General features: G+C 39.8%; 1 protein-coding gene across 1 annotated transcript in view; it reads right to left on the bottom strand.

The window, feature by feature from the left end:
- The window catches only part of sema3c (sema domain, immunoglobulin domain (Ig), short basic domain, secreted, (semaphorin) 3C), a 58266-nt gene extending 38519 nt beyond the window's left edge, over window positions 1-19747 (bottom strand). The window contains exons 1-2 of the mRNA XM_037695905.1: window positions 19717-19747; window positions 16118-16304 (exon numbers count right to left, since the gene is read on the bottom strand). Coding sequence (XP_037551833.1) covers window positions 16118-16253 — 136 coding nt within the window. The 5' untranslated portion in view covers window positions 16254-16304; window positions 19717-19747. The remainder of the gene's footprint in view (window positions 1-16117; window positions 16305-19716) is intronic.
- Between the last annotated feature and the right edge of the window lie 5421 nt (window positions 19748-25168).

A 25168-nucleotide genomic window follows, 5' to 3' on the forward strand; every position in this document is an offset into this window, starting at 1 on the left:
TAGGATTTATCAAAAAATAAAATCTTAAGCCCAGTCTTAAAACTGGACAATACGTCAGCCTTACAGACAGAAACTGGAAGTTGGTTCCACAAGAGAGGAGCCTGATAACTGAAAGATCTTCCTCTCATTCTGCTTTTGGAAACTCTATGAACCACAAGTAAACCTGCAGTCTGAGAGCGAAGTGCTCTGTTAGGAAAATGTGGAACAATATGATCTCGAATATAAGAAGGAGCTAGGTTGTTGGGGGGCTTTATAGGTTGGAAGTAAGATTTTGAAAGCAGATGATCCTTTAAGACAAAATTGGCATCATATTTCAAAGCTACAGCTGTCTCTACTAAAGACCAAGCAGTCATTAATGAGCAATTTGTCAAAAAAATATATTTAATTTGGGCAGCATATTGTAAATATAAAACATGTACAAAAACTGGGTGTGGCAATCGACATCAACACGAGTTGCCAAACTCCACAATGAATGGAATCCTGGTTTAAAAATAAAATAAACAGGAGTTGAAGCCAACAGAGATTGTAATAGAGTTTTTTTTTTTAAATGAAGGTATAGGGAAATAGACAAAATGCTAACTACAAAAAAAAGTTGCCAAAAATAATATTCCTAAAAGAATCTTTTCTAACCCAGAAACCAAGTACGTGACAAACACACTTTAACTTGCAGAATGTTAAAATGACCTGTTACATAAAACCAGAGTGGCTCAGTAGTAGAAACCAGTCTAGAGCTTGTTAGTCCAAAATAGCATAAAAATGATAAAATACCAATAAGAACAATATTTGTAAAAAGATGGATTTTATATACATTTAATTTTGGAGCCAGAATGTAGAAAATATAATAAAAAAAATAATAAAAGGATAAACTCCTTTTCTTTTCAAGAGAACCCCTCAATTCTATAAAGGAAACAAATTGTTCCAGCGGGTGTGGTGAGGGTGAAGCCACCGCTCAATATTATGGTGAACTTTGGGCTGTTTTCCCAGTGGGGGGGAAAACCAGAGACTTTCATGTTCCCATGTGAGGGCGAAAGGCCAGTTAAGCTCAGTGCTGGGATGAAACGAGGCGGGGTGTGTGCGTCACATGGATCCTGCTCCACTCACTGAGAGCCAAACTGAACCCCCTCTGGAGTCCACATACCACTGGATCTGGTGTCTTCTCGTCTTCTCATTGCACTGCTGTCAGTCTCATGCAAACATATGAGTCATGGCTGAAACTTTGAGCAAACCAGCCCTCCAAGTTCAACTTCCCAGATGGAGCACCTGCTTAAACGAGGAGGGTGAAAAGACTTGGGGGGTTATTGCCCCAAATAAGATCAAGGATACAGAATACTTGCTAGTTTATAATCTCAATGAGTTTGACTAATCTGACCATGTGTTCATTCCAAAACACGTTTTATCTGACAGCTTAAACTTGCAGCTTTTGCGTATTTTCTAATGACATCAGATGTTTCACTTAAGCAGAAAACAAAAGTTGCAGAACTGTCATTATCTTTATATGTTTGCAATTAAACACGTGCTCTGGACGGCATGTGGCTCGTTAGTCGTGTGTTTATATGGATTCCTCGTTGATAAGATCATAAAACTCTTGAAGAGGAGAGTGCCAAAACTGTGCAATCATTTGAAAAGGATGGTTGAGAGTCTTTGTGAGTTTGATTGTGTTCAATAGGGATAGGTTAATAAACATCCTTCCTTACATTGTATTCTTTCTATGATTAGAAGCTTTGACCCATAATGTCCCATTGGTTGGTTCACAGACCACTTGTGATGCAATTTGCTCTGATCAACGCAGCGGACAGTGAAGTTAGCCAAAAGGGCAAGCTGGTGTCCGCAGAGCTAAGATTGTCTTTTTTGATGCGAAGTGTGAGAAGTGACTGAGCGGAAACAGCAGAAATACATATATTTTATTGAGCCAAGAAACTACAATCATTCTGTGTTAAAGTAGCGATTGCACTCTCAGTTACAGATTTGGTTGCATCAGTATTTGTTAACTGACATGTTGAAACATGCTCAAATGATTTATTAAATTAAGCGCTGAAACTATACTAGTCACTACTAAATTTGCCATTGGTTTATTTAATTTTTATCTCAAACAGTTGCATTTTACATACTTCCTAAAGAAGGCAATATCATCATCCGCCATTTTTTGACCCACTTAATCAATAATTTTTCTTTTGAACTTTTCAGCTCTACATGCATTTCTGTAACAAATAACAAAACAAACCTGGAGACATCTACCCTACTTTTCGGACTACAAGTCAGATTTTTTTTGCATAAATTAGCAAGTCCTGCGACTTATAGTTTTTAATTTTTTCACATATTTATAATCCAATTTTTGGCAGAGATCTGACAATTTCATTCATTCTGACATGGAAAATATTGAACACTACCATTTTCAGCCGCTAGAGGGCCCTCGAGCATTATGGCGAGCCAAGTGTCTCATTTATAGGTAAAACGTGACTATTAATGAGACACTTTGCTTGCCATACAAAGCCACCTTCGTCTCGCTCCGGAACTCCTGGAGTAAATGTCAACTCACATTCATTTCGCTGCACCGCCCAGGCAAAATGCAGCTGATTTGACCATTAAAGTGCATTTATCAAGGAAAAATTAAACTGAGAAACACCTTTGCTATAATGTCGAGCAAATAATTGTTTTTAAGTGTTAATCTTGTTTAATTCTTGTTAAAGTTCTCCCATGCATGCTACCGTGGCCACCATTTGGCAGCCAATCGATTTTTGGCACAACACCGGCCCACGTTTCAGGGTGGTCGTGATGCATAACAAACTTGGCGTGTCAGCAGTGATGCATAATAGATTCAACTTATAAGGCGAAGTGACATATTTATGTTTTTCTCCACTTTATTAACCATAACTGGACTGATGCGACACATATGGCAGTATGACTTTTAAGGCAGAAAGTACAGTAAGTTTGTGTATGAAAAGATAAAGGTGATGCAATTTGGGTTTGAATTTTCAAGTTCAGAGGGTCACTGAATACTGTACTGCAAAAGGATCTATTATCCATACCATGTCATACAATATCCATCCATCTTCTTTACCTGATTTTCCTATCTGCGTCAAGGGGAGATGGTGTCTATCTCCAGCAGCCACTGTGCAAGAGGCAAGGTACACCCTGGACTGGTCTCAAGTTTATTCCAGGCACACAAAAACAAATTGGGCACACATCTGTTCACACTCTCACTCACACCTTGGGACATTAGAGTTACCAATTAACCTAACATGTATGCTTTTAGTGTTTGGGAGGAAATCAGAATACCCAAAGAACAAATGCATGCATAGGGAGAACATGAAAACTCCATCTATAAAGACCTCAGCATCCTGGGACCTTCTCAGTGAGAGGCAACAGGTCTAACCACTGTGCCACCCTGCTTGGACAATATTCATTAAAAATAAAATTTATGATAAATGTTTTTGTTTGAGATGTCAAAACAGCTTGGCAGAGAGGATATGTAAAGCAACTCCAAGCTCAATGATCATCTCTCTGTAAAGGCCTTAAGGTTTGGAGCATTAACCCAGCAAGGCAACAACTTCAGCATTCCCCAGAGTGGAAAAAAAGAGCATCCTCTCTTACATGACTGCGGTGAAAAACAGAGAAGAAAAGGCTTAAAAAATGTTGGTCATAAAAAAAGGAACGTGTCATTAAGGCCTTTTTGAGTGGCAACAATTAAAAGTGCAGAGGAGACTGCAGAGCTTACACTATACCATAAATCCCTGATGGCAAATGCAATAGCCACAAAGAAGCTCTTTTTTAGACTTGCAGCATTTTCTGTCAGGCTTGGCCCCAAAACTGCTCACGTGATCAAATAACCAAGTATGACTGCAGTGCCTCCAGCAGTAAACAAGGCTGCCATGGTTCAGCTTTGGGATGTCCATACAAGCAGAGGTTTGTTGTAACACAGCATTGTGCAAAAGGAGAGATTCTCAGTGGCTGGAAAATATGTGAAAACTTCACAAGATGCAACTGTAGGTCTGGAAACTTGAACAGCTAGTGCCAGCTGACAGAACTGGTTTTATTTCCAGCAGTTTCAGGGATTTTTGGGGAAACTATTAAGAAACTATTATCACGGCTAATCTAGAGGGGAACAACAATAAGAACTTTACTTCGAACTCCAAGAGCAACAGTCCAGAAATATTTAGTCAGGACATCAAGTTATCCGTGTGGCTGAGGGATAATAAGCTGTCACCAAACCGAGAATCTGGAATGTTGTGTTTTTTAACAAGCTCAACTTCTGAACTCGAGCCAACCAACCCCAGCTTCTAATTAAAACACTTGAGGATCTTAGTGAGCAAATTACAAATCAAACATCCAGCTTTCCATGCAAATCAGCCCTCATCAACGGTCGTTCTTCCTGAAAAGCCAGCTTGCATACATTAACTTTGCGCTAATTAAGCTAGTTCTCAATGGTAACTTAAATCACCCAACTTGATCAATATTGAAGCAGGATGTTGTACTACTTCTGTGCAAATCCTCTTTCCATACTTTAGGGTGGGTTTTATCCCTGAGGCCTTGCAAGAAACTTGTCCCAAATGTCATTGCACTTTGTCTAAATGTCCAACTGTAGCTGAAGTATTTAGTCTTTATACTTTCAATGGGACATACCATGTTGGTATGCAGTAATAATTGGTATCACATACATGCATAAGAGGGAAAGTTATGGTTTTTATCTAGTGGAGGACAACCACCCAAGACATCTTGCTCTGTCTGACAGAGTCGTCCGATTGTCTGTCCAACAGACATACTCTGCATTCCCAGGCAAGCTTCTCTTAGCACTTAAAATTCAAACAGCATGTGTGAATGCATTGTACCGCAGCTACATTTCAGAAGCCAGAGCTGACAGGGGAAACCTTTATCAGCTGTCCCCAGTTAATTTCATAATTATTCTCTGTTACAAATTACTCATAGCCTCACATTTGTAATTTGACTCACGAGGAATACAGAATGCTTTACTTCTGACATGTACATATGTGACATGCGTGGCTGGTGTATTTTGTCTTGGTTATCTGTGCGCATTTGTGTAGAGTAATGTTATTTATTACTGATTTCTAATGCAGGTTTTGTTGCATGGCTGACCTGTGCAGTTGATGGTTCTAATACCCAGTAAACTTTGAAACTTGAGATGACTACAGCCTAAGATGCTCCCCAGCAGCCGGTTTGTTTGCACCCCTAGTGCTCCAATTAGCACCCAGCCTTCCGTTTCACATGACACTGGCAATCAAACCTACTCATACTGTCAAGCACTGTGCCTTTTAGCCTGCGACCTCTCACCTACACATCGGGGGCCTCTGGCGTCTTCACTCACCCAGCAGACTGTAAATCTCATTGATCTTTACTGTCAGGGAGGCTTTTATTGAGACAGTCACCACAAAGGAAGGCTTTCAGGAGATATGAGTCAGGATTTTCAGAAATTATGTTTATTAGTCATTATAGACTGTGAAAGGAAAAGGAAAGAGATTCATCCAGGTGGATTTTTTTTTTGCTTCAGTTCTTGCTCAAGAGGGGATTGTTGGATTTCTCTCAGTGTTGTTGTACAATAAACGTACAATGTAAAGTAACCAAACGTATGCTCGTTTTAATATACGCACGTTGCCATTGGTAGTAAATTAAAAAGGGAGACTGGTTACAGAAGGTTTACCCTTAGGTACTTAAGTAATTATGTTTTAAAAAGTTCATAAAACTCAAACTTTGGCATAAAAATGTGCACAGATAGCTCAACAAGAACAAGTGATGGGTTTGTGTTCATGTTAAGTTGTGGCTCGGGAAGATTCACTTGTCTGTCCCTGAAGAGATTATTTAGGCTCTTACAGAAAACAGTCCATCTTTATTCTCCCTCTGGCCTTTTCAAAATCACAGATGGAGCCAGCCATTACCTATCCATCCATCCATCCATTTTCTTTACCCGCTTATTCCATTTTGGGTCACGGGGGTCGCTGGTGCCCATGTCCAGCAATCACTGTGCGAGGGGCGGGGTACACCCTGGACAGGTCGCAAGTCCATCACAGGGCCACATAGAGACAAACGAGACAAACAACCATTCACTCTCTCACTCACACCTAGGGACAATTTAGAGTTACCAATCAGCCTAACATGCATGTTTTTGGACTGTGGGAGGAAACCGGAGTACCCGGAGAAAACCCACGCATGCACGGAGAGAACATGCAAACTCCACCCAGAAAGGCCCCTGGACCGGGGTTTGAACCAAGGACCTGCTCGCTGAGAGGCAGCAGCTCTGCCAGTTGCGCCACCGTGCTGCCCAGCCATTACCTAGACGTGAGTTTTTATAAATAAAGCAGCAGTGTGGAACTAAAAGAGGCGCCGAGCAGAACTCAGCTGTGTTGACATAGAGCAAAACAAGTTACATGGACAGACCTTTCTTGTGTCAATTACAAAAGATAAATTAACCCACTTTTGTGGTACTTTTTTTTGTTAATTTTTTTTAAACCAACGACAAGGCTATAACAACATAATGAATTTGTTTACTATTGCTTATTCCCGTGACTGGGCAGTCAGATTATTGTCATCAGTTCATTACATTACTGACAAGTGACACTGCAGCTTTTTCAAATGTCACGTTTTTTTTAATAAACCTTTTGTTTTTACTGATGGCCACTGATTATCTTTCTTCATGCTATAGCAAAAGTATAAAACATTCAACAAAAGGTGGCAGGTACAGACTGAACACAAGAGAAAGATGGAGGGAAGAAGCTTCTAACATGTCCAAGTACATCACTCCCAATCTGAGTTCACCCAACACACCAACCATCCTGCAGCAAAGTGTTCAGCCTGCAACTCATTACATCTTAGGACACAAGCGGTGGATGTGCTCAAGCACCACTAACTCTCAGCTATTTGTAGCATGTCAGTGTGTCAGTGCTGACAGTTTGGATAGGCCTGTGTTTTGCCCTGCCAGATATCCTTTGTGATTACAGAGCATCACTGATTTGACTTCACATACTTCATTAGGTTCATCAATGCAAAGTAGAGAAACGACTGTGCAGCTCTGAGAGGCATTAAAGAATTAACTGGAAGTTGTAGACTAAAAACAAATCTGTCTGCTTCTGGCGTATTGTCAGAAAAAATAGGGTAAGAAGAGAACAGACAAGAAAAAACAAGCAGCATTTTGAACAAGGAGAGGTGATTACCGAGTGAAAACAAGTGTGCTGATTACTAATGGAAGCAAGGTGGTGCATGAGAGCATCTAATAATGGTGGTACAGGAATAAAGCCCAAGAACTTAAAAAAAAACATACCTAAATGCATAATAACTCAAAGAAAACCAAATACTTCAGACAAACGTAATAAAGTAAACAGACTGTGACAAGTTATGGAACTGCATGGCTTAAATAATGATTATGTGGAAAGCTTGACACCTAAATGCAATCAAGCTGAAGAATGCACAGCCAGACTTGGTCAGATTTACAGACATTTTTACACCAAGTAAAGACTAAGAATAGACTGCAATAAGCCTACTGTGCATGAATTATGAGGGATGGCTGAAGGTATACATGAGTCATGAAAGGAAACTGCTGTATCCGCTCTCCGACGCCCGGTTCGGGCTGCGTCCCACACGGCTCATACCAAAGTGAATAACAGCTCATTCAACTACAAGGATCATTTTAATCAATCACTCTGAAAAAGTGTGCAAAAATCAGCAATAATCACTCAAAAAAATCAAACATGCACAGATCTGCTTTGAAAGAAATCGGCATACAGAGTTGGAACTCCCACTGTATATGTTTCTAAGTTAACTTTGCATTGAATACGTAGGTCCAGCAGAACAGGGTGAGACTTGATGAGGTTAAATGATCCTGATCATAAACACAGACCTTTGCACCATCTGTCAGCGAGATGGATAGATGAGGCAGCTTTGTAAACTCAGCTATTCACAGACCAACTTAGAGTTGAGGCGACTTCTGATACAGTAGCAGACCTAAAGAGTGAATAACTACTTTATTTTATAACAATTAGAAGCACTGTGTAATTATATTTGCAATATTCTTGATTTATCTATAGGTGTACAAGTTAAAATTTTGACTTTATAAATATTCTTAACAACGGTGTACGCTGGGACAAAACCTCATAATTTCACATTTGCAGTCTTGCCAAAAATTAAACTGTTAGTAATCTAACTAGATTTTTAATGTGCAAGTTTAAAAAAAAAAAACCTTTTCTTACTTTAATTCTCAAGTATAAACTGAGTTGTATTCATAGATTTAGTTCTTGGGTTGAACTAATTTTTTATGGTGCAGACTTTCTTTGCACAGTTCTTGTCAGATTTGTTTGAAGTAACATTAGTGAGTTGGGCCATTTCTGTAAAACAAATGAATCACGTTGTGGGACCAAGCTCGAAGTTTGTTTTACTTTTGTCAGTCCTCTTTAATAAACTAAAACATACCTAAATGAGACATGATTTATTGAACATAGCAAAACACATACTGGCTCCTACAACAATTAATTTAAAATGGTTAAATCAACCCACCTGAATCGAGAACCAACAGAAACTGAGTCAATCTGAAAATATTCTGTTTAACTAAACCATACATACACATGCACTAACATAACTGGTATGTTCCACTTTGGCGTAAGCTACATACATACATACATACATACATACATACATACAACATGTAAATGGAGTCACGGGAAGAAAAAAGTCAACCCTCTTTTAATTCGAAGTTGTAATGTAGTGCTATATTTGGTGGAAACTAAACACTGCATCATAAACATTTCATAATGTATCAAGCACGGTGGTGGAAGGCTGATCTATTGTGCCTCAGAACCTAGGCCCCTTGCAGTCATTGAATTGGCCATAAACTCAAAAATAAACTTTATGCCAAAGTTTTGTAGAGTCAAATGAGAGGCCATTTGCCTGATGACTGAAACTTGACATAAACTGGGTCATGATGCAACAGGGTTGCGATACCAAACAGCAGCAAATCTACAACTGAACTACTGAAAAAGAAAAGATATGCAGTGATCCAGTCAAAATCCAGACCTGAACCAGACTGAGAGGCTGGGGTGGGACTTTAAAGGGTCCAGCATACTCCATTTGAACAATCTACATCTACGAGACACAGGTGCAGAGTTCCTGAGAAACCCCATCTGCTGCAGTATAAGTCACCATATGGGTTTCTTCGTGCCGGAGTCTCCACTTTGTCCATACATTTACTGTTTGTCTGCTGAAAAGTGTGGCAACAAATCTATCATGAAGAAAGTACCAGACTTCTTCACACACAGAGGCTGCACGATCTCCATCCAGGCGTTTTGGACCATTTGACTAATTTAGTGTGTTTGAAGAGCCGTACAGCTGAAGGTCCGAGCGCATTTCCACACGGATGAACACGCCCACAAATTTCTGACCAACCACACAAAACTGGACGCATACGCCTGTGAGAAAAAGTTCGGTCTGGGCCTTGTGTTGAGAAGCAGCGGGCGAAGCTACGCTGAGAACAAAATGACATCATTTTCAACACGCAACTGCATCAATGAGAGTAGATTTCACCACTTTGGATGGAGTATGAAAGGCCTTTAAGAGAGCTGAGCACAAATGAATGTCTGCAGCCCTCAAAGACATTTAAGCAAGAGTGGGCCAAAATTCCTCCACAGAGGAAGAGACTCTTAAGGCTCCAGTATACGCCCTCGTCCTGTCAGCCATGCGGAAACTGTGTGCCCTGTGCGCAGAGGGTTGAGACTTCATGCTCGAGCGTCCACCCTGAGCAGCTGCAGAGCAGCTCCGCAGACAAGGGGCGTTTACCTTCGGGACAAATTGAGGTCATTTGCTGACACACCTACTGGATTGATTGACAGGTCAAAAAAAAAATCGAGAGCTGGCAACTCCAGCCGCAGTGGTGTTCTGTGTTTATATGTTGTTAATAAAAAGTTCTAAACAATAAAAAAAAACAAAAAAAAAAACTGGGAGCACTGGCCCTACAGCCCACACATCAGACCAGCCCACCAGGAAATCTCCAGACCCTCCCGCAGCCACACTGGACCTGATTTTAATTCGCTTTTGACAAATTCCTTAATTTCTCACCATTCCAGTCACGGCATCAATGAAGGAGGAAGAGATCGCTTGCCTTTTGGCAAAAAAACAAAAGAAAAGGTCAGATCAGGGATGAAGAAGGGAAATTTAATACATTGGTGTCGCATACAAAACAGTCCGTCGCCGGACAGTTTATTGTGCGACACCATGTACGCATACGCGGTTGTAAAAATTGAGCTTTGCGTGGACATGCCCTGCAGTGGACGTATGCGCGGACGTCTGCGTAGGTACGTATGCAGGAGTATTGGGGGCTTTAAAGTCATACAGAAAACTAATAATTAAAGTTATTGCCGCTAAAGAGGAATCTGCAAGCTACCGAGTCATGGGTTGTATTTAGTTTTTGAGATGACTTAAATTTTAGTTCCAGTTTGAACTGTGCTATATAGTACAAACTAAGTTCATAGTGATGTAATTTGGGTTTAGGGAACGGTGTCTGGGTGATGGAGGTGGAGTGGATGTGAAAGATAAAAACTCTTGTAATTTGGAAATGTATCATTTTAAAAATAGTTCATATTTGGTCGAATGAGTCCAGTTTGAGCAGACTGAAAGCAGGCGGTTGTCATTTTTGCTGCGTTCCTTGAGTGTTACATAAAAGTTTGTTTAAGATGTACATGTGTGCCATGTAGCAGGTTACAACCTACCCTTTGAGTTGCGCTGGATGTTAGTCTTGTTTGTTTTTTTTGTATTGGGTTAAGCATTTCGTTTTGCCCAATCAGACGGGAGTGGGCGGGATTAATGGTGCGCTGCATGAAACGAGGTTCAGTGTGAAGGGCAGAGTGGTGCAGAGTGCACATGCGACTCAGACGTGGGACAGTAACAGAAAAAAGCTGTCCATTACAACGGTTAATGCAGAGAGATACTGATTGTTTTCGGCTCCCATGCACCTAAGCATCGATTCAGGCCTGCAACGGGTTATTTTGGGGTTGAAAGTACTGTGAAAAGTTGTTTGTGCAACAAATTATTGATTCTATTTACTTCTTTTCACTTTCTTATTAAAAGTGTCTGTTAAATTAAATCAGGCATCAGTGTCTTATTTGAAAGTAGCTTTAAGTGTTTTTTGTTTTCCAAGGGAGTGTATTTAATATACACATACAGTTATCGGAATTAAATTCTTAGTGGGTCAAACAAGGCTTTAATTCATGGTTTCCTGCTAGGTGGAGGCACCGCTATTGGATTGGATGTAAACAGTAAGTTGTATCTCCTGTAAGCAGTTAGTGCAGTTATCTTTGGAGTGACGTTCCCAGGGTCCCGAGCAATGTACTACAATTTCAATCTATCCTATGTGTTAGCTCTTTGGCTAAGTGGTACGGGCGCTACATTTGATAACATGGTGGAATTAGCTGTTTCTGTTCACTTCATAGATTAAAAAAATATTTTATATTAATGTCCTGATGCATAAGACCCTAAAATAAAAAAAGAGGATATACTTTCTTTATCCCATAACTGAACACCACAAGTAAAAAAAAATATATAATAATTGAAAAGCTTAAAGGCATTTTTAAATGTGAAATTTAATCTGAATTGTGAGTTTTTTTGTTTTATTTTGTGATCACTTTCACTTTAATGTGACCCAATCAAATTTTTTCCAACAAAATGGCAAACGATCCAAAAACATTACTTATTTACAAAACTGCAAATGACTCACTTGAGTTATGAATATTGAGGACGTTTCAGACTTTTTCCCAACAACGAAAAAAAAAAAAAACTGCCACAAAACATTCCTGAATAAATGAGAAACGAGAGACGTTTATAGTGTGAAGAGGGGTCATTATCTTTTATCACTTTAGAAGTTCCTTAAAAAAGGTTTACAGTCAGAAACAGCCATATTATATGAGTCCCAGCACCACTGGAGGGTTTATTGTTTGGGTTTGCTGCCTTTTGCACTGTTTATTACAAACTTTTAGTTGTGGTCTGGCTTAATTTGGCTGTTGTAAGCAAGCAGATTTAAGGAAAAGCAGAATGTCGGAGAGTTTCTTTGCAGGATGTGGAGCTACGTCAGGAGTCTCATGAACTTGCCTTTTCCCCTGGATTGGGTTTTAGCAGTGACAGGAGAATATTTAAATCTGTGTTGTACAGCAGCTCAGGTTTATTTTCTTAGATTAGTTTGATCCAGCTCAAATACCTCGACACATCTGGAACTGAAGGAATCCACTGACCTTTGTCGACCCTCAGCAGGTGCCAACCCACCTGCACGATTTTCCACCCCTTTCCCAGTCGCCTGCATTCTCATTCTTCTCTCCGGCTGCTCAGACTCATGGAATTCCTCCCTTGGCCAACACTTCCAGTATTCGTATAAGAACCAAACCTCCCCTCTGGACCCCGAGAGCTGCATCTGTTACTCAGCCAAGCCCAAATTTTATTTTTTCCCAAGTTTTACGATGATTTCTGACTCACAAACAAAGCCCTCGTCACTCACCGATGTGCTAAATCAAAGCTGGAATGTAAATGCACACCTGATGTTGGCTTTAAACGCTTAAAAATTAAACAAGTAAATAAATTAAATACATATCTTAAATGTGTTTTCTGCTGCTTTTTTCTTGTGAACTCCCCCGACTGTAAATAGACACATTTACACACTACAAACTGATAAACACCCAATTTATATCTTACATCTGGGTCAAATTTGGACCGTGCTAAATCTGAGGTGTTTTAACTCAGCAGGGTTGGAGTATCAGTTTGACCCAGGGTTAAGTTTTCTATCCAAAAATTTGCTTAAAATGACTCATTTGTGGAAACGATTTTAGCTTCTCTCCAGTGGATCCCTGTCAAATTCAGAATTTAATTCAAAATCTTACTTCTAACCTACAAAGCCCTCAACAACCTAGCTCCATCTTATATTGGAGATCTTATTGTTTCCTGATGCATGCTACAATTTTGTTTTTGTTTTTTTGAACCTGTCCAGAGGACCTGACTTAACTTTTTTAGATCTTATTGTTCCATATTTTCCTAACAGAGCACTTAGCTCTCAGACTGCAGGTTTACTTGTGGTTCATAGAGTTTCCAAAAGCAGAATAGGCGGAAGATCTTTCAGTTATCAGGCTCCTCTCTTGTGGAACCAACTTCGAGTTTCTGTCTGTAAGGCTGACAAATTGTTCAGTTTTAAGTCTGGGCTTAAGACTTTCCTTTTTTGATAAATCCTTTAGTTAGGGTCAGCTTGTTATGCTGCCATAGGCTTAGACTACTAGAGGACAAATTGACCTCATTTCTTAAAATGAATTTTTACAATTAAATAGTTTTCATTTGATATTATTTCCATCTTAACATGCGATTCTTGACCTGCCATTGTGTATCTGTTCCTCTGAAACCCAGCCGGTTGAAGCAGATGGCCGATTGTCCTGAGCCTGGTTCTGTTGGAGGTTTCCGTCTCACTGCCACCTTCATGCTTGCTCAAGATGAGATTCTGCCATGAAGTTAAACGCAAAGCAGTCTGCTCCTCAGATATATTAACTTTTTTAAATTCATTTTTTAATTTTACCTTTATTTTACCAGGATAAAATACCCATTGAGATTAAAAACCTCTTTTTCAAGGGAGACCTGGCCAAGAGGCATTGACAAATACAACATGCAATGGTTCAATAGCCTGAGTAGGAGTGGATCTAATGCAATAAATAAATGTGTCATCTGCATAAAAGTGCAAATTAGCATCAGACACATTCTGTCCCAATTACTTTATTTAAATTACAAATAGAAGAGGACCTAATATAGAACCCTGTGGTACCCCTTATGAATGGTTACAACTTCAGAACATAAATTATCATATTTAATACATTGTGTCCTACTTGCTAGCTATATATATATATATATATATATATATATATATATATATATATATGTGTGTGTGTGTGTGTCTGTTCAGTTCCCTGAGATGACTTCTGTTGTGACTTGTGGCACTATATAAAAAAAGTGAATTTAATTTAATTTAATTGAACATAATTACTGAAGTTGGGTTAGTCTAAGTTGAGTCTGGCACTAACAGGCTATTAGCATCACCAACAAAAATTATTTTAGGAAGCCAAACTCACTGTCTAGCAGTGGTAAACCATAAGTATTAGTCTGGGCCTTCAGCTTGGATAAAATAAGCATCCAAGCAATCTGAGCTACTGAATTGTTGCAGTTCTACACACATTTTTGTGGCAACACGTGTAGACAGTGCAATGAGCTAACAGTGCATTCAAGTACAACATGTAAATTCAACAATCAACACTGAAATATTAGCTGCTTTAAATATAAAAGAGAAATTTTGAAGTTACTGTCAATTTTTCAAAGTGTGCTAAAATATTTAAATTCACATTGTTGTCAGAAAACTTTACCTCCATTGGGGTTATTAGCTTCCAAAGCACAAATGCTTTAATTTTTGCCAAATCTCCATTTTACAGAAAATATAATTAATTAAAATTTATTCTACGCTGGCACACAGGTTTTTTTTTTTTTTTGTGTGTTTGTTTTGGATTTATTGTTTCCCCAAGATGGCTGTGATATCCAGCAGCCAAGAGAGGCTGTAGAGCAGACAACCTGAAAGCTGGCTTATATTTGGAATGAAATAACCAGAAAAACATGATGCCACAAAGCAAAAAGAAGAAAATGAAAACGAGAAAGAAAATGCTTTAGCTGTAGACTGCAACGTCTTACAAACTGAAAGCAGAATGACGGACAGCCTCAGCTGCTCCGAGCTGCTTCATCCACAGCAAGAGGTGAAAGGTGATCAAACGCCTCCTTCGACCTTTGCACAAGTCTGGACAAAAAGGTCACACACTACTCATGTCACATGAACTCTTCTCGCAAAACTCCCGTATGCTCTTATTTCAAGGGAGCATCAAAAATTCATTAAATATTCTTGTTTTTAATTTAAATAAAACAGGAGCTTTAAAACCAGAGGCAGCAACAATACCCTGAGGTATGCCGCAGAGCAGAGGGGTGTGATTAAAGCTTAACGAGGAACAGATTCAGGGTGGTTCCTAAAGGCAGTGCCATTTCCTGCAGTCTGTTACACAGCAGGACCAAGGAAGGACGAGGATGGTCTAGAGCAGGGGATCCCAAACTTTTCCATGCCATGGCCCCCACAAACAACACTAGCCTCTGGCAGAGCCCCCTCCTCGTAAACCCACGAACAATGCTACAAAATATGTAAAGAAACATCAACTTTTAGAATGTTTTAACTTTTATTCACTATATTCAATTATTACAGCTGCTGAGCATAAACATGTTATTAACTAACATGTTTTAAACACTGTATTACCATATTTCCGGCATATAAGTCACACCAGTCAAAAAAAAAAAAAGCATCATGAAGAGGAAAAAAACATATATATATATAAGTTGCATTTATTATGCATCACCGCTGACCTGTTGCGTTTATTATGTGTTTATTTAATGGTCAAAACAGCTTCATTCTGCCTGGGCGGCGCGGTGCCATCCATCCATCCATCCATCCATCCATCCATCCATCATGGCCAGAGCCGCAAGCCGTCCAGTGTTCCTCCGCCTGCACCAGCTGAGTGAAGTGAGCGTGCACGGGAGCACTCACTGTTGCAGTTCTTCGAAATTTAAAGTGTCAGTAAAAAAATCGCGTTATGATTATGGGAAAAAAAGTATATAAGTCGCAGGACTGACAAATCTATGCTAAAAAAACTGCAACTTGTACGCCGAAAAAAACGGTATATTCCCACTGAAAAAAAACAACATGTCAACAAAATGTTGACCAGAAGAAGAAGAAAAAAGAAATCTAACCTCTCTCTCAAGCAACTTTATCTGGAAATGACAGATACAGATTGCCCTAGTGGGCAATTATTATTATTATTATTATTATTTTTTATTTTTGCCTTTTTTAAAACTTCTTCTCTCCAGCTTTCTGGGCCCCCTAGCACCCCCTGGTGGCCCCCTGGGGGGCAGTGGCCCCCCCACTTTGAAAAACCCTGGTCTAGAGTTTGTGGCAGTGAGGATAAAGTTGCAAAATGAAAAATTACAAAAGAAGAAAGTAAACCTATTAATACGAGATGAGAGCAACTTCATTATCCTATAGATCAACACAGATCTGTCGGGCATTTGTTTTTTTCCTTACCTTCAAAAGAAAGGAGGACTCTTGGTACAGGCTGAAGTAAGCTGGAGACCCTGCTGCAGAGGAACATGAATGCCAGGTGGGAAAACCCCATCGCCAACACCAGAGGCGGCCTGGCCGACCCCCCCGGCCTGACCATACCGTCACCACTCAGGAACCGGAACCAGCTCTACCTGCCGGCGGGGTTTCACTGAGAAAATCAGAACCAACATGTCAAATCAGTATTTAGAGTATTATTGCCAAAAAGTAAAATTATGAACATTTAAAGAGCTGTCACTACTAAAACAAGTATTTATAGACATACACATCCAGTCATGCTGTTTCATGATGGAAAGAGTTGCAAAGACAATAAGAACCCAGATTAGAACACGACTCATAGCACTGACAGCCTCCTTGCAGATGTTGCACTTTAAATATGAATGAGGTAAATCTGCACAAACAAAGTGTTGGAGATGTACTCCTTCAGCCTCTTGTTCCTTTTCGTCCCTAACATGACGAGAGCACCTCTATTATTGATAGGTCCAGGTGCGGCGCTGTGATAACCCCCGCTGTGCAGAGCTCTCCGGCAGGAGAAACCACGGAAACAGGCTGATGCATCACCTGTGCTGCAGAAAACCACAGAGCGCGAGTGAACGTTGTGCATGCAAAAAAAAAAAATAAATAAATAAATAAAAAAAACCAGGAGGCTGATTCTGTGACCTCATGGCTTTTGGATGTGCAGTAAAAAATTAATGACTAGAGATATAAAAGCTATAAAATTTTCAGAGTGGAGAGTGGTATACAAAAAAATATATATTTGTGTGGTAGTGTAGAGCAGCTGATTGACAGCTGAGCTGGAGTTTGACTGTTCAGGTTTACGTGGACAACAGCAGAGGAATGAGATCTTCTTGGCTGCACTTTAAAGTAATGGAGCACCACGGGTATATTCAGACTGGTGCACTGCAGACCCTTAGTGCTGCTGCAATAAGACCCATAACACACACACACACACACACACGCACGCACACACATTGCCACCAAGGCTAAAGACAATGAAGAGATTTCTGCCTTAATTAACATAAAAACAAGGCGTTGAAAGATGTTTTAGGTATAAAGGTTTCACAAAATGCAACTTTCAAGACAATTTTTTGAGTACTGACCAAAAAAACTGCACGTTTAACATCTCAAATTTGTTTTCTCTGAAATAAATAAAACTTTTTAAGGTTTCCAAATGTGATCATGTTACAAAAAGTGATAACTCTGAACTTCTGAAGTGGAAATGTGAAGAAAGGCAGCATCTTACCTGTTGTACATGACTTCTAAAGTACTTTTTCAAACCGAGTTAAGGTAAAGTCTGATTAAATTGACTAATGACTAGTCTGAACGGGGCAAACGCCAAAGTGGAGTTCTGCCATCTTAAAATTTCATACAGCTGCAAGTGAATGATATCTTTGATAAACTTTTATTGTGCAGTTTATTTCTCTCCGTTACTGAAGAAATGTTATAATTGTCCTGCAGGAAATTCCCGAGAGTGAACCAAAAGAGCTGCTGATGCTATTTGCTTTTGCTATTAACCATAGATTTCTATGTAAATAACTAAGTACAGTAGGTCCTCGCTACTTCGTGGTTCGTTTTTCGCGGACTCACTCTGTCACGGTTTTTCAAAGTAAGCTTGGACATGACACACAATGGCTGACTGATGGATGAGCATCATTGGCATGGATTTTTAAAATTTAAAATAAATTATTTTAAATGAGTTAGCACCTGTGTGCAGCCCACAGCCGTGGGAGAAACTTACCTCCTGCAGCTGATCAGCTGATCTCTGCAGAGCAGAGAAGTGGGCGTGGCCAAGAGTGCAGCTGAGACAGAGAGCGGAAATCATGACATACTGTGCTATTTTAGCACATTTAGAGTTTAGAAACATCGTTTAGAATATTGCAAGAGTAGAGAAGGGTTTAAAACGCCTTTATAAATAATAAAATATACTACGACTTACTACTTGTACTACAGTATTATTCTTACTTTGCAGTTTTTCACTTATCGCGGGTCTTCATGGTACGGATCCTCTGTGATAAATACTACTGTAATGCAAAACGATGGCAATGTAAATGTCTATAAAATATTCTTTGCATATATGATTTTTAAATTAATATTAAAGATGGCAGAAACACATTATGGTCCTTGCATTTCTCAGACCAGCCATTAGTTTGCCATTCTTGTCAGAATTAAACTCCATTAGGCATCAACAGGTAAGATATTTATTGTTTATACACATTCTACAGAACCACATTTTTAAAAGTCTGAATGATCACTATAAAACCTTTTCCTAATTAAAAACATGATGAAAGTGTTTAAATAGAACATCAGCAGCACCAGAACAATACATATTTCAGGTTTGATTACTTAAACATCACTTTTGTGATTGCATCGTGCAGATGTGCAACAGACAAAAACATTTCATAAACTTTGATGTAAAGTGAGCCCTTGCACCACTCCCCGCTTGTTCAGAACGACTCATCTCTGGGGAAGAGAGCGGCTGCTCTCACAGCTGCTGAACTCATCATGGAGGAGTTCATCTCCAGAGCGTTCTGTGACATTTCATGAGGTCACGTTTAGACACTTTGCTTTGCCACATGTTAACAAACAAAACAAAAAAAGTCATGAACGAGCTCTCTGACACTAATTTCCCTGAAGCGCTGCAGTAACCCCCCCCCTGCACGAAAGGTATGGTGCATAAGTTTTAGAGCAAAAATAATAAATACGCCAATTAATTTTGCTAGGCCCAGAAATTCCAGGGCTGAGTTTGCCAGGAATCTCTTCAGCATCAATTAAACGTCCGTGCACAAAAGGAGGTCAGTGCAGTGGAGAGTCACATTTTCAGTCACGGTAATTGTGTTTATTATGTGCGCTCCTTGGCCCGGAGCCTAATTAATTTCCCATTTTATCGTTTCCAAAGGCGCTGCTTATAAAGTAAAATTGACAAATGTGGAAAACTGTCGAGCTGCACGAGCAAAATGCCTCCCCGTCCGCCGCTTCATATCTGTTTGTAGGCTTTCGGCTTAATGCTTTAAACACGTTGAACACAACTTACAACTCAGCAACATGAAATTTATGGAACTGGGTCTCCCATTTGGGATATGAATGTTTTGCTTATGTCCCAAAATGCAGAGGAAGACTTCCATTTTCAGCAGTAAACAAGTTGCTGGGTGTCCCAGCTCTGACAGAGCAGCATGTGTTCACACTGTCAGTCAGCTGTCAGTGGTTCTGTTAAAAACAACTAAAATTAGACATTTCATCTATAAATCATCATGGTTTAAAGGCAGCGTTTGCATCCAGTAATCGAAATGTTCTTTTTTCTTATTAGACAATAATTAGAAATATTGTAAGATCACTAAAATATACTCAAAGTGCTTCTGTTAATAGTTTTTTAATGTCCCATCTTCTACTTTTATGGCTAACTGTGACAAGTCATTCTGCAAAATCATGAGATTAATCCAAAATAATCCATGTGAGGCGATAAAGTGTAAAACTTTGCACCTGTTTGCCCTCTGCCCACTAACTTCTGTCTGCATCCACTAAAAGAAAGTCCAGCCCTCAGACTGGGTCAGGAGAGCCCAACTCACCGTCCAGGACCAGGATCAGCTGAAGAAGGCAGATCCACCAAACCAGACCTGGACTCTATCCCGTAGAAGCGCCTCGTCTCCAGCCTCCTCCAGTGACTCCAAAGAATTCCATCGAAGCACTCGGAGAGCAGGTTTGACTGAGAGAGAGCCCGGGACGGAGGAGAGGAGAGGAGAGAGGGAGGAGAATGAGGAGAGAGAGGGAGGCAGTGTCCTGTTACACTCCAGTCCCCCTCCTCCTCCTCCTCCACTATCCTCCCAGTTAACTAGACAACAAACAGATCACTTTAACAAAACATCACAGGGGTGGATGACCCCCCCACCCCCCACCCACTCGCCTCATGCACTGAGAGTGAAGCACTAAAGGTCAGACACGTTCATCACTTGCACTGCTTTTAATCTGTGGAGGAATCAAACGCCCACACTGAAAATGTTCCATTTGTGCATCTTATTGTGAAGAAAGTCAGATATTTTACAAACGTATATATTTAAAAAAAAATGTTACAACAGTTGGGCTTTGTTCTGGTTTTTTGGTCTTAGATTGCATCATTATTTTTTCTAATTTTGGCTTTCTATTATTCACATTTTAACCACGTTTTTTTCCCTTATATTGTTCCGTTTGTCTTTTTTTCTAGTTTTATACATGATCTTGTTGTTTAACAACCTGGAAATAGGTGCTTCTACTTTATCTCACCTCTTTTAGTAACAAAAACAATAAAATTAAAAATAAAAATGAAAATCACTGAAATGCATTTGACATGATTTTTGGGATGATTACTTCCTCTGGTATCTGATGCTGTGCAACTGGGAGGCTTTTTACTGAAACCTTTTTATGTTTGAACATTTGTTATGATGTGTAACCATGACAACAAGGTGGTTTTTTTTTTTACAACTGGGAGCAGCTGAGTAACATCTCAAAGCTCAAATATTACCATAAATACAGCCCCAAATCTCAAATGAGTTGTAAAGGAGGCGCCGTGGATGCATCGCCGTCTACCTGGCAGAGGTGCTTGAGTGACTGCTGAGATCCTGGAGCTAGCAGGAAACGTGACTCACAACAACAAGAAGACCTGGGTCGACCCCTGACGCCTGCAGCTGGCTGTCTGCAATGAGGAGGAGCTCAACAAGCTGCTCAGAGGAGTGGCCATCGCTCATGGGAGGAGTTCTGCCAAACATTCAGGTGATCCTGCTGCCAAGGAGGACCAAGAGGCCCACTGGGTCCAGGTGGACGGATCGGCATCTGCAGCCATTTTCTTCAGGTCCGCTGTGGTACAGACTGCTGCGTATCCTTCCTGCCCACAGCCATCAGCATCTACAACAACTCAATGAAACCAGGATGATGAGCCACAACATTTAATTTACCTTAAGGATTAATAAAGTACTTTGGATTGAATTCTTCATTTGTTGTGGTCATCACAGGATATGCAATGTTGAAACCAACAGCATGGAAAGTCAGCTTGTCGAGGAAATATCAAGTTCAGCCATTTGAAAATGTGGGGGGGAACAAAAACAACTTTACAGTCAACATATAATTGCTTTCAGTTAGTTCACTGAGGAAACCTTGCTCAGCACAAGAAACCAGAAATGCCGCACTGTGAGACTAAACTGTGCCAAACCTGTGTCTGCATTAATTCTTATTTAAATACAGATTTTGCAGCTTCAGCTCAATTACAAACCAGAGAAGTCAGGAGCCTAAAAAGACTTGGCTGCACAGATGAAATGCTGCAGTTTATTTTACTTTGAGCCATTTGCAATGCGCCTTTGACACGAAGTTCCGTTAAAGCCTTGCTTGCATTTTGTTTTTCCTGAGTGTCACTGCTATACTTCAGATGCGAGTCAAGATTTTAGGTATTTTACACCGACCCAGTTTAACTTTTAGAGAGAAAAAAAATGCATGTTTTGCGGCGAAAATAAAAAAGATTAAAAAAACGTGAAAATTAGTAATGCACGATATTATCGGCATGGTATCGGTATCGGTTGATATTAGCGTTAAAGCTAAATATCGGACATCGGCCATTCCATCAAAATAACTCACCGATATACATGTAAAAGGTGCTGTTTTTGTATGACAACCCACTGACAAGGATGCCTGCAGCGCCATCTCAACATTATAACGTCACGTGTGCTTACTTGATCTGATCACGGCGGAGAGGAAGAAGTCAAAATGTCCGCGGTGTTCAAGGTTATTTTTTTTCGTTGGGGATGTCGGATTCCGAAGATTTTTGGACTACGCTAAGTCTTGCTGCATTGTCCCCAGTCTGAGATATTTTTCCAGACTTAGGCTTACCCAGGTTACAAGTCGTCATTTCCAACATCATTGAGAAGTGGGGAGTGGTGGCGCAGAGGTTAGAAGATGGGCCTGTGATCGGAAAGTCGCAGGTTCAACTCCCGGTACTGTCAACATCAAAATGTGGGGGGAAAAGGTGAAACACCCACACCTGCCTCCACCCTCATTCGCCCCACTCTAGGCCCCTGAGCAAGGCCCTTAACCCCCACCATCTGCTCCCTAATCAGGTCTCTCTTGAACATGAGTTCTCGTGACTCAATGAGAATACCTGTATAAATAAAGGGTAAATGAAAAAATGTGGACGTCGTGTTAGCCCCGTTAGCATGATTAATCTTACAGCACAATGAATAGACAAAAACTTTGAACTTAAAAAGGCTGTCCTTCATGCACAAGAGTGCAGAGGATCCCACACTGCAGCTAGGAACCTGGAACAAGCCTCCACAAGTGAGACAGCATCACAGCTGACTAATGCTAATAAATAAACATTTAACACTTTATTTAATATAAGCTAAAGTGCTATGCATATCATATGGCCGTTAATGAATATATGTCACCAGCTGTTACACATTTTTTGTAGCAAATAAGAGGGATATGTTCTGACAAAGGAAAGCATATAAAAAAATATCGGAATTGACCAAATAAGTTTTAACATAACGGCATATCGGATATTGGCCAAAAATCCAATATTGTGCAGCCCTAGTAAAAACATATCTTTAATTAAATAGAGAAAAACAAAGGAGGAGGAGGAGGAGGAAAGAAGGGATCACTGGAGTCTCAGACAGGAGGAAATAATTACCCCTCTCCTTCACAATGGAGCCAGATTTATGCCTCTCCAATTAAAGTGTCAGGATGGGCCCACTGGAGTGATGCAGGATTTTCATCGGGACGTGAAGACTCAATTGGCTTGTCCTTTAGATGCAGGAGAAAAAGACTGGGTGAGAGCAGACTTGAGATGAAGCATATCCTTTACAACCCTCATGTCATGAACTTGGCAGGAAGTTCACTTAATGACAATGCTGAGGTAAACTGAGTGAAGTGGGTTGTCTACATGAAGTACGGCTATGCTTTATAGACAACGACTCTTATAAAATATTGATTTAGCTACAAGTTTATTAAAAAAAAAAAATCAGGTTCAAAGTGGTTGGCCTCAATCTGCATTGCCCCAACAAGATGCAGGTGGAGCAGACTGTGGTGTCGGCACATGGAATGCTGTTCTCACTCAATCACCTTTGAGCAAGCTGCCCCTCGTTAACTCTGCAGATGTTACGCATTTGTCACACACAAACCCCAAATGTTAGGACGCCTCCTGCAGAACTCAACATATCACAGACTCAGACGGGATTCATAATTATCCACTGTCACTGCTGCTCTGAAATCTCATTTTTCATATTTTGTTGAGAAATTATTCCTGTAATTTTGAACAATGTTACCTATTTTTCCTAACCATGAGAACACAAATTATGGTCTAGACTCATTTCTGACAAAAGCTGTATTACTTTAACCATTAGGTATTTGTGGTTAGTGGACCCAAGAATGCAGGCAGCAGGTATAATTTTAAAGGGAGTGAATAAACAAAAACCAAACAGGCTGATGTACCAACAAAATACATGTCTGAAACCAAAAGCAAGACAGGACATAAAACCAGGGCTTTACACAACATCTGACAAAGGCTGGGTGAAAACAAGGAGGATATGTGCTTGGAGGGGTGATTATTGAGTGGAAGCAGGTGGGTTGATCACAAACGCTGACACGTGAGATTGTGATGGTAAGACATTATGAGGGAAAACGATTTCTGGGAACATGAACACCAAACCTTAAAAAATACCAGTTCAGACTAAAAGCAGAAAACAAGAATAGCTGATAAACTGAAAACGCAGAAACCAACACAGTAAATGAAACACTAATATCAAGACATGAAAACATGGAACTAAAAAAAAAAACCCAGAATGTATGCCATGCTAAGGCAACTTGTAATATTGTCACAAGAGCCACTTTACAGAATGTCTTATATTCCTAAAGGATTTTGGAAAGACTTGTTTTATAAAGCATGCTAACTATGCTACAATAATAAAAAGGTCTTCTAGATTGTTTGACGAAAATGTATTTTCCAATTCTCTATGCCACCCTTTAGTTGCTTTAAAAACGTCTTGATGTGGCCCTTTGGAAAAAAAATGTTGAGTCACATCGATAACACCTGCAGATAATTAACCTTAGCAAAACAACCAAAAAAAAAAAAGTTAGAACTTGGTAATTTTTACAGATACTGAGCTGCAATTTGGTGAAGTACCGTACACGTCGCACCACTGTATAAGTCGCATCAGTCCAAAAATGTCAAAGTGGGAAAAAACATAAATGAGGCGCTTCACGGTATAATTTGCATCTATTATGTGTCACTGCTGACAACCCAGAAATGTGGGCCAGTGTTGTGCAAAAAATTGATTGGCTACCAAAAGGCAGCCGTGGGAGCATGCACGGGAGGACTTTAACAAGAGTTTAACAAGATTAATGCAACAACAATTATTTCTTTGCTCGAAATTATAGCAAATGTGTGTCTCAGTTGAACTTTTTCTTAATAAATGCACTTTAATGGTCAAATCAACTACATTTCGCCTGGGCGGTGCAGTAAAATGCAGCTGATTTGACGTTTGCTCCAGGAGTTTCGGTATGGCATGCCAAGTGTCTCATTAATAGCCACTTTTACCCATTAATGAGACACTTGGCATGCCATATATGTCAAGGGCCCTCTAGTGGCTGATAATGGTAGTATTCAATATTTTCCATGTCAGAATGAATGAAATAGTCAGATCTCAGCCAAAAATTGGCTTATAAATATAGAGGAAAAGAAACGTATATTTGTTGCTTCGAAGTATAATTCGCAGGACTTGCAAATTTATACAAAAAAGTGTGACTCATATGGCGAAAAATACGATAATAGCAAAAGGTTACACCTGAAATATACTCCATATGCGAACACATTTTACTAAATCTTTGTTTAAATGTAGAGTCAACACATTTCAAGATAGCCTAGCAGCTAATAGAACTTAACACAATTATTATTATGACAGTCAGCTTTACAGATATTGAGTTCAGATTTGTTGTAGAAAAAGCAGAGAGTCATCCCAAAAACATACTTAGAATGCTAACAAAGTGCACATATGCACTTTGATA

The sequence above is a fragment of the Nematolebias whitei genome, chromosome 22 (assembly GCF_014905685.2).
Source record: "Nematolebias whitei isolate Nwh7 chromosome 22, NemWhi1, whole genome shotgun sequence".
Taxonomy (NCBI): Eukaryota; Metazoa; Chordata; class Actinopteri; order Cyprinodontiformes; family Rivulidae; genus Nematolebias; species Nematolebias whitei.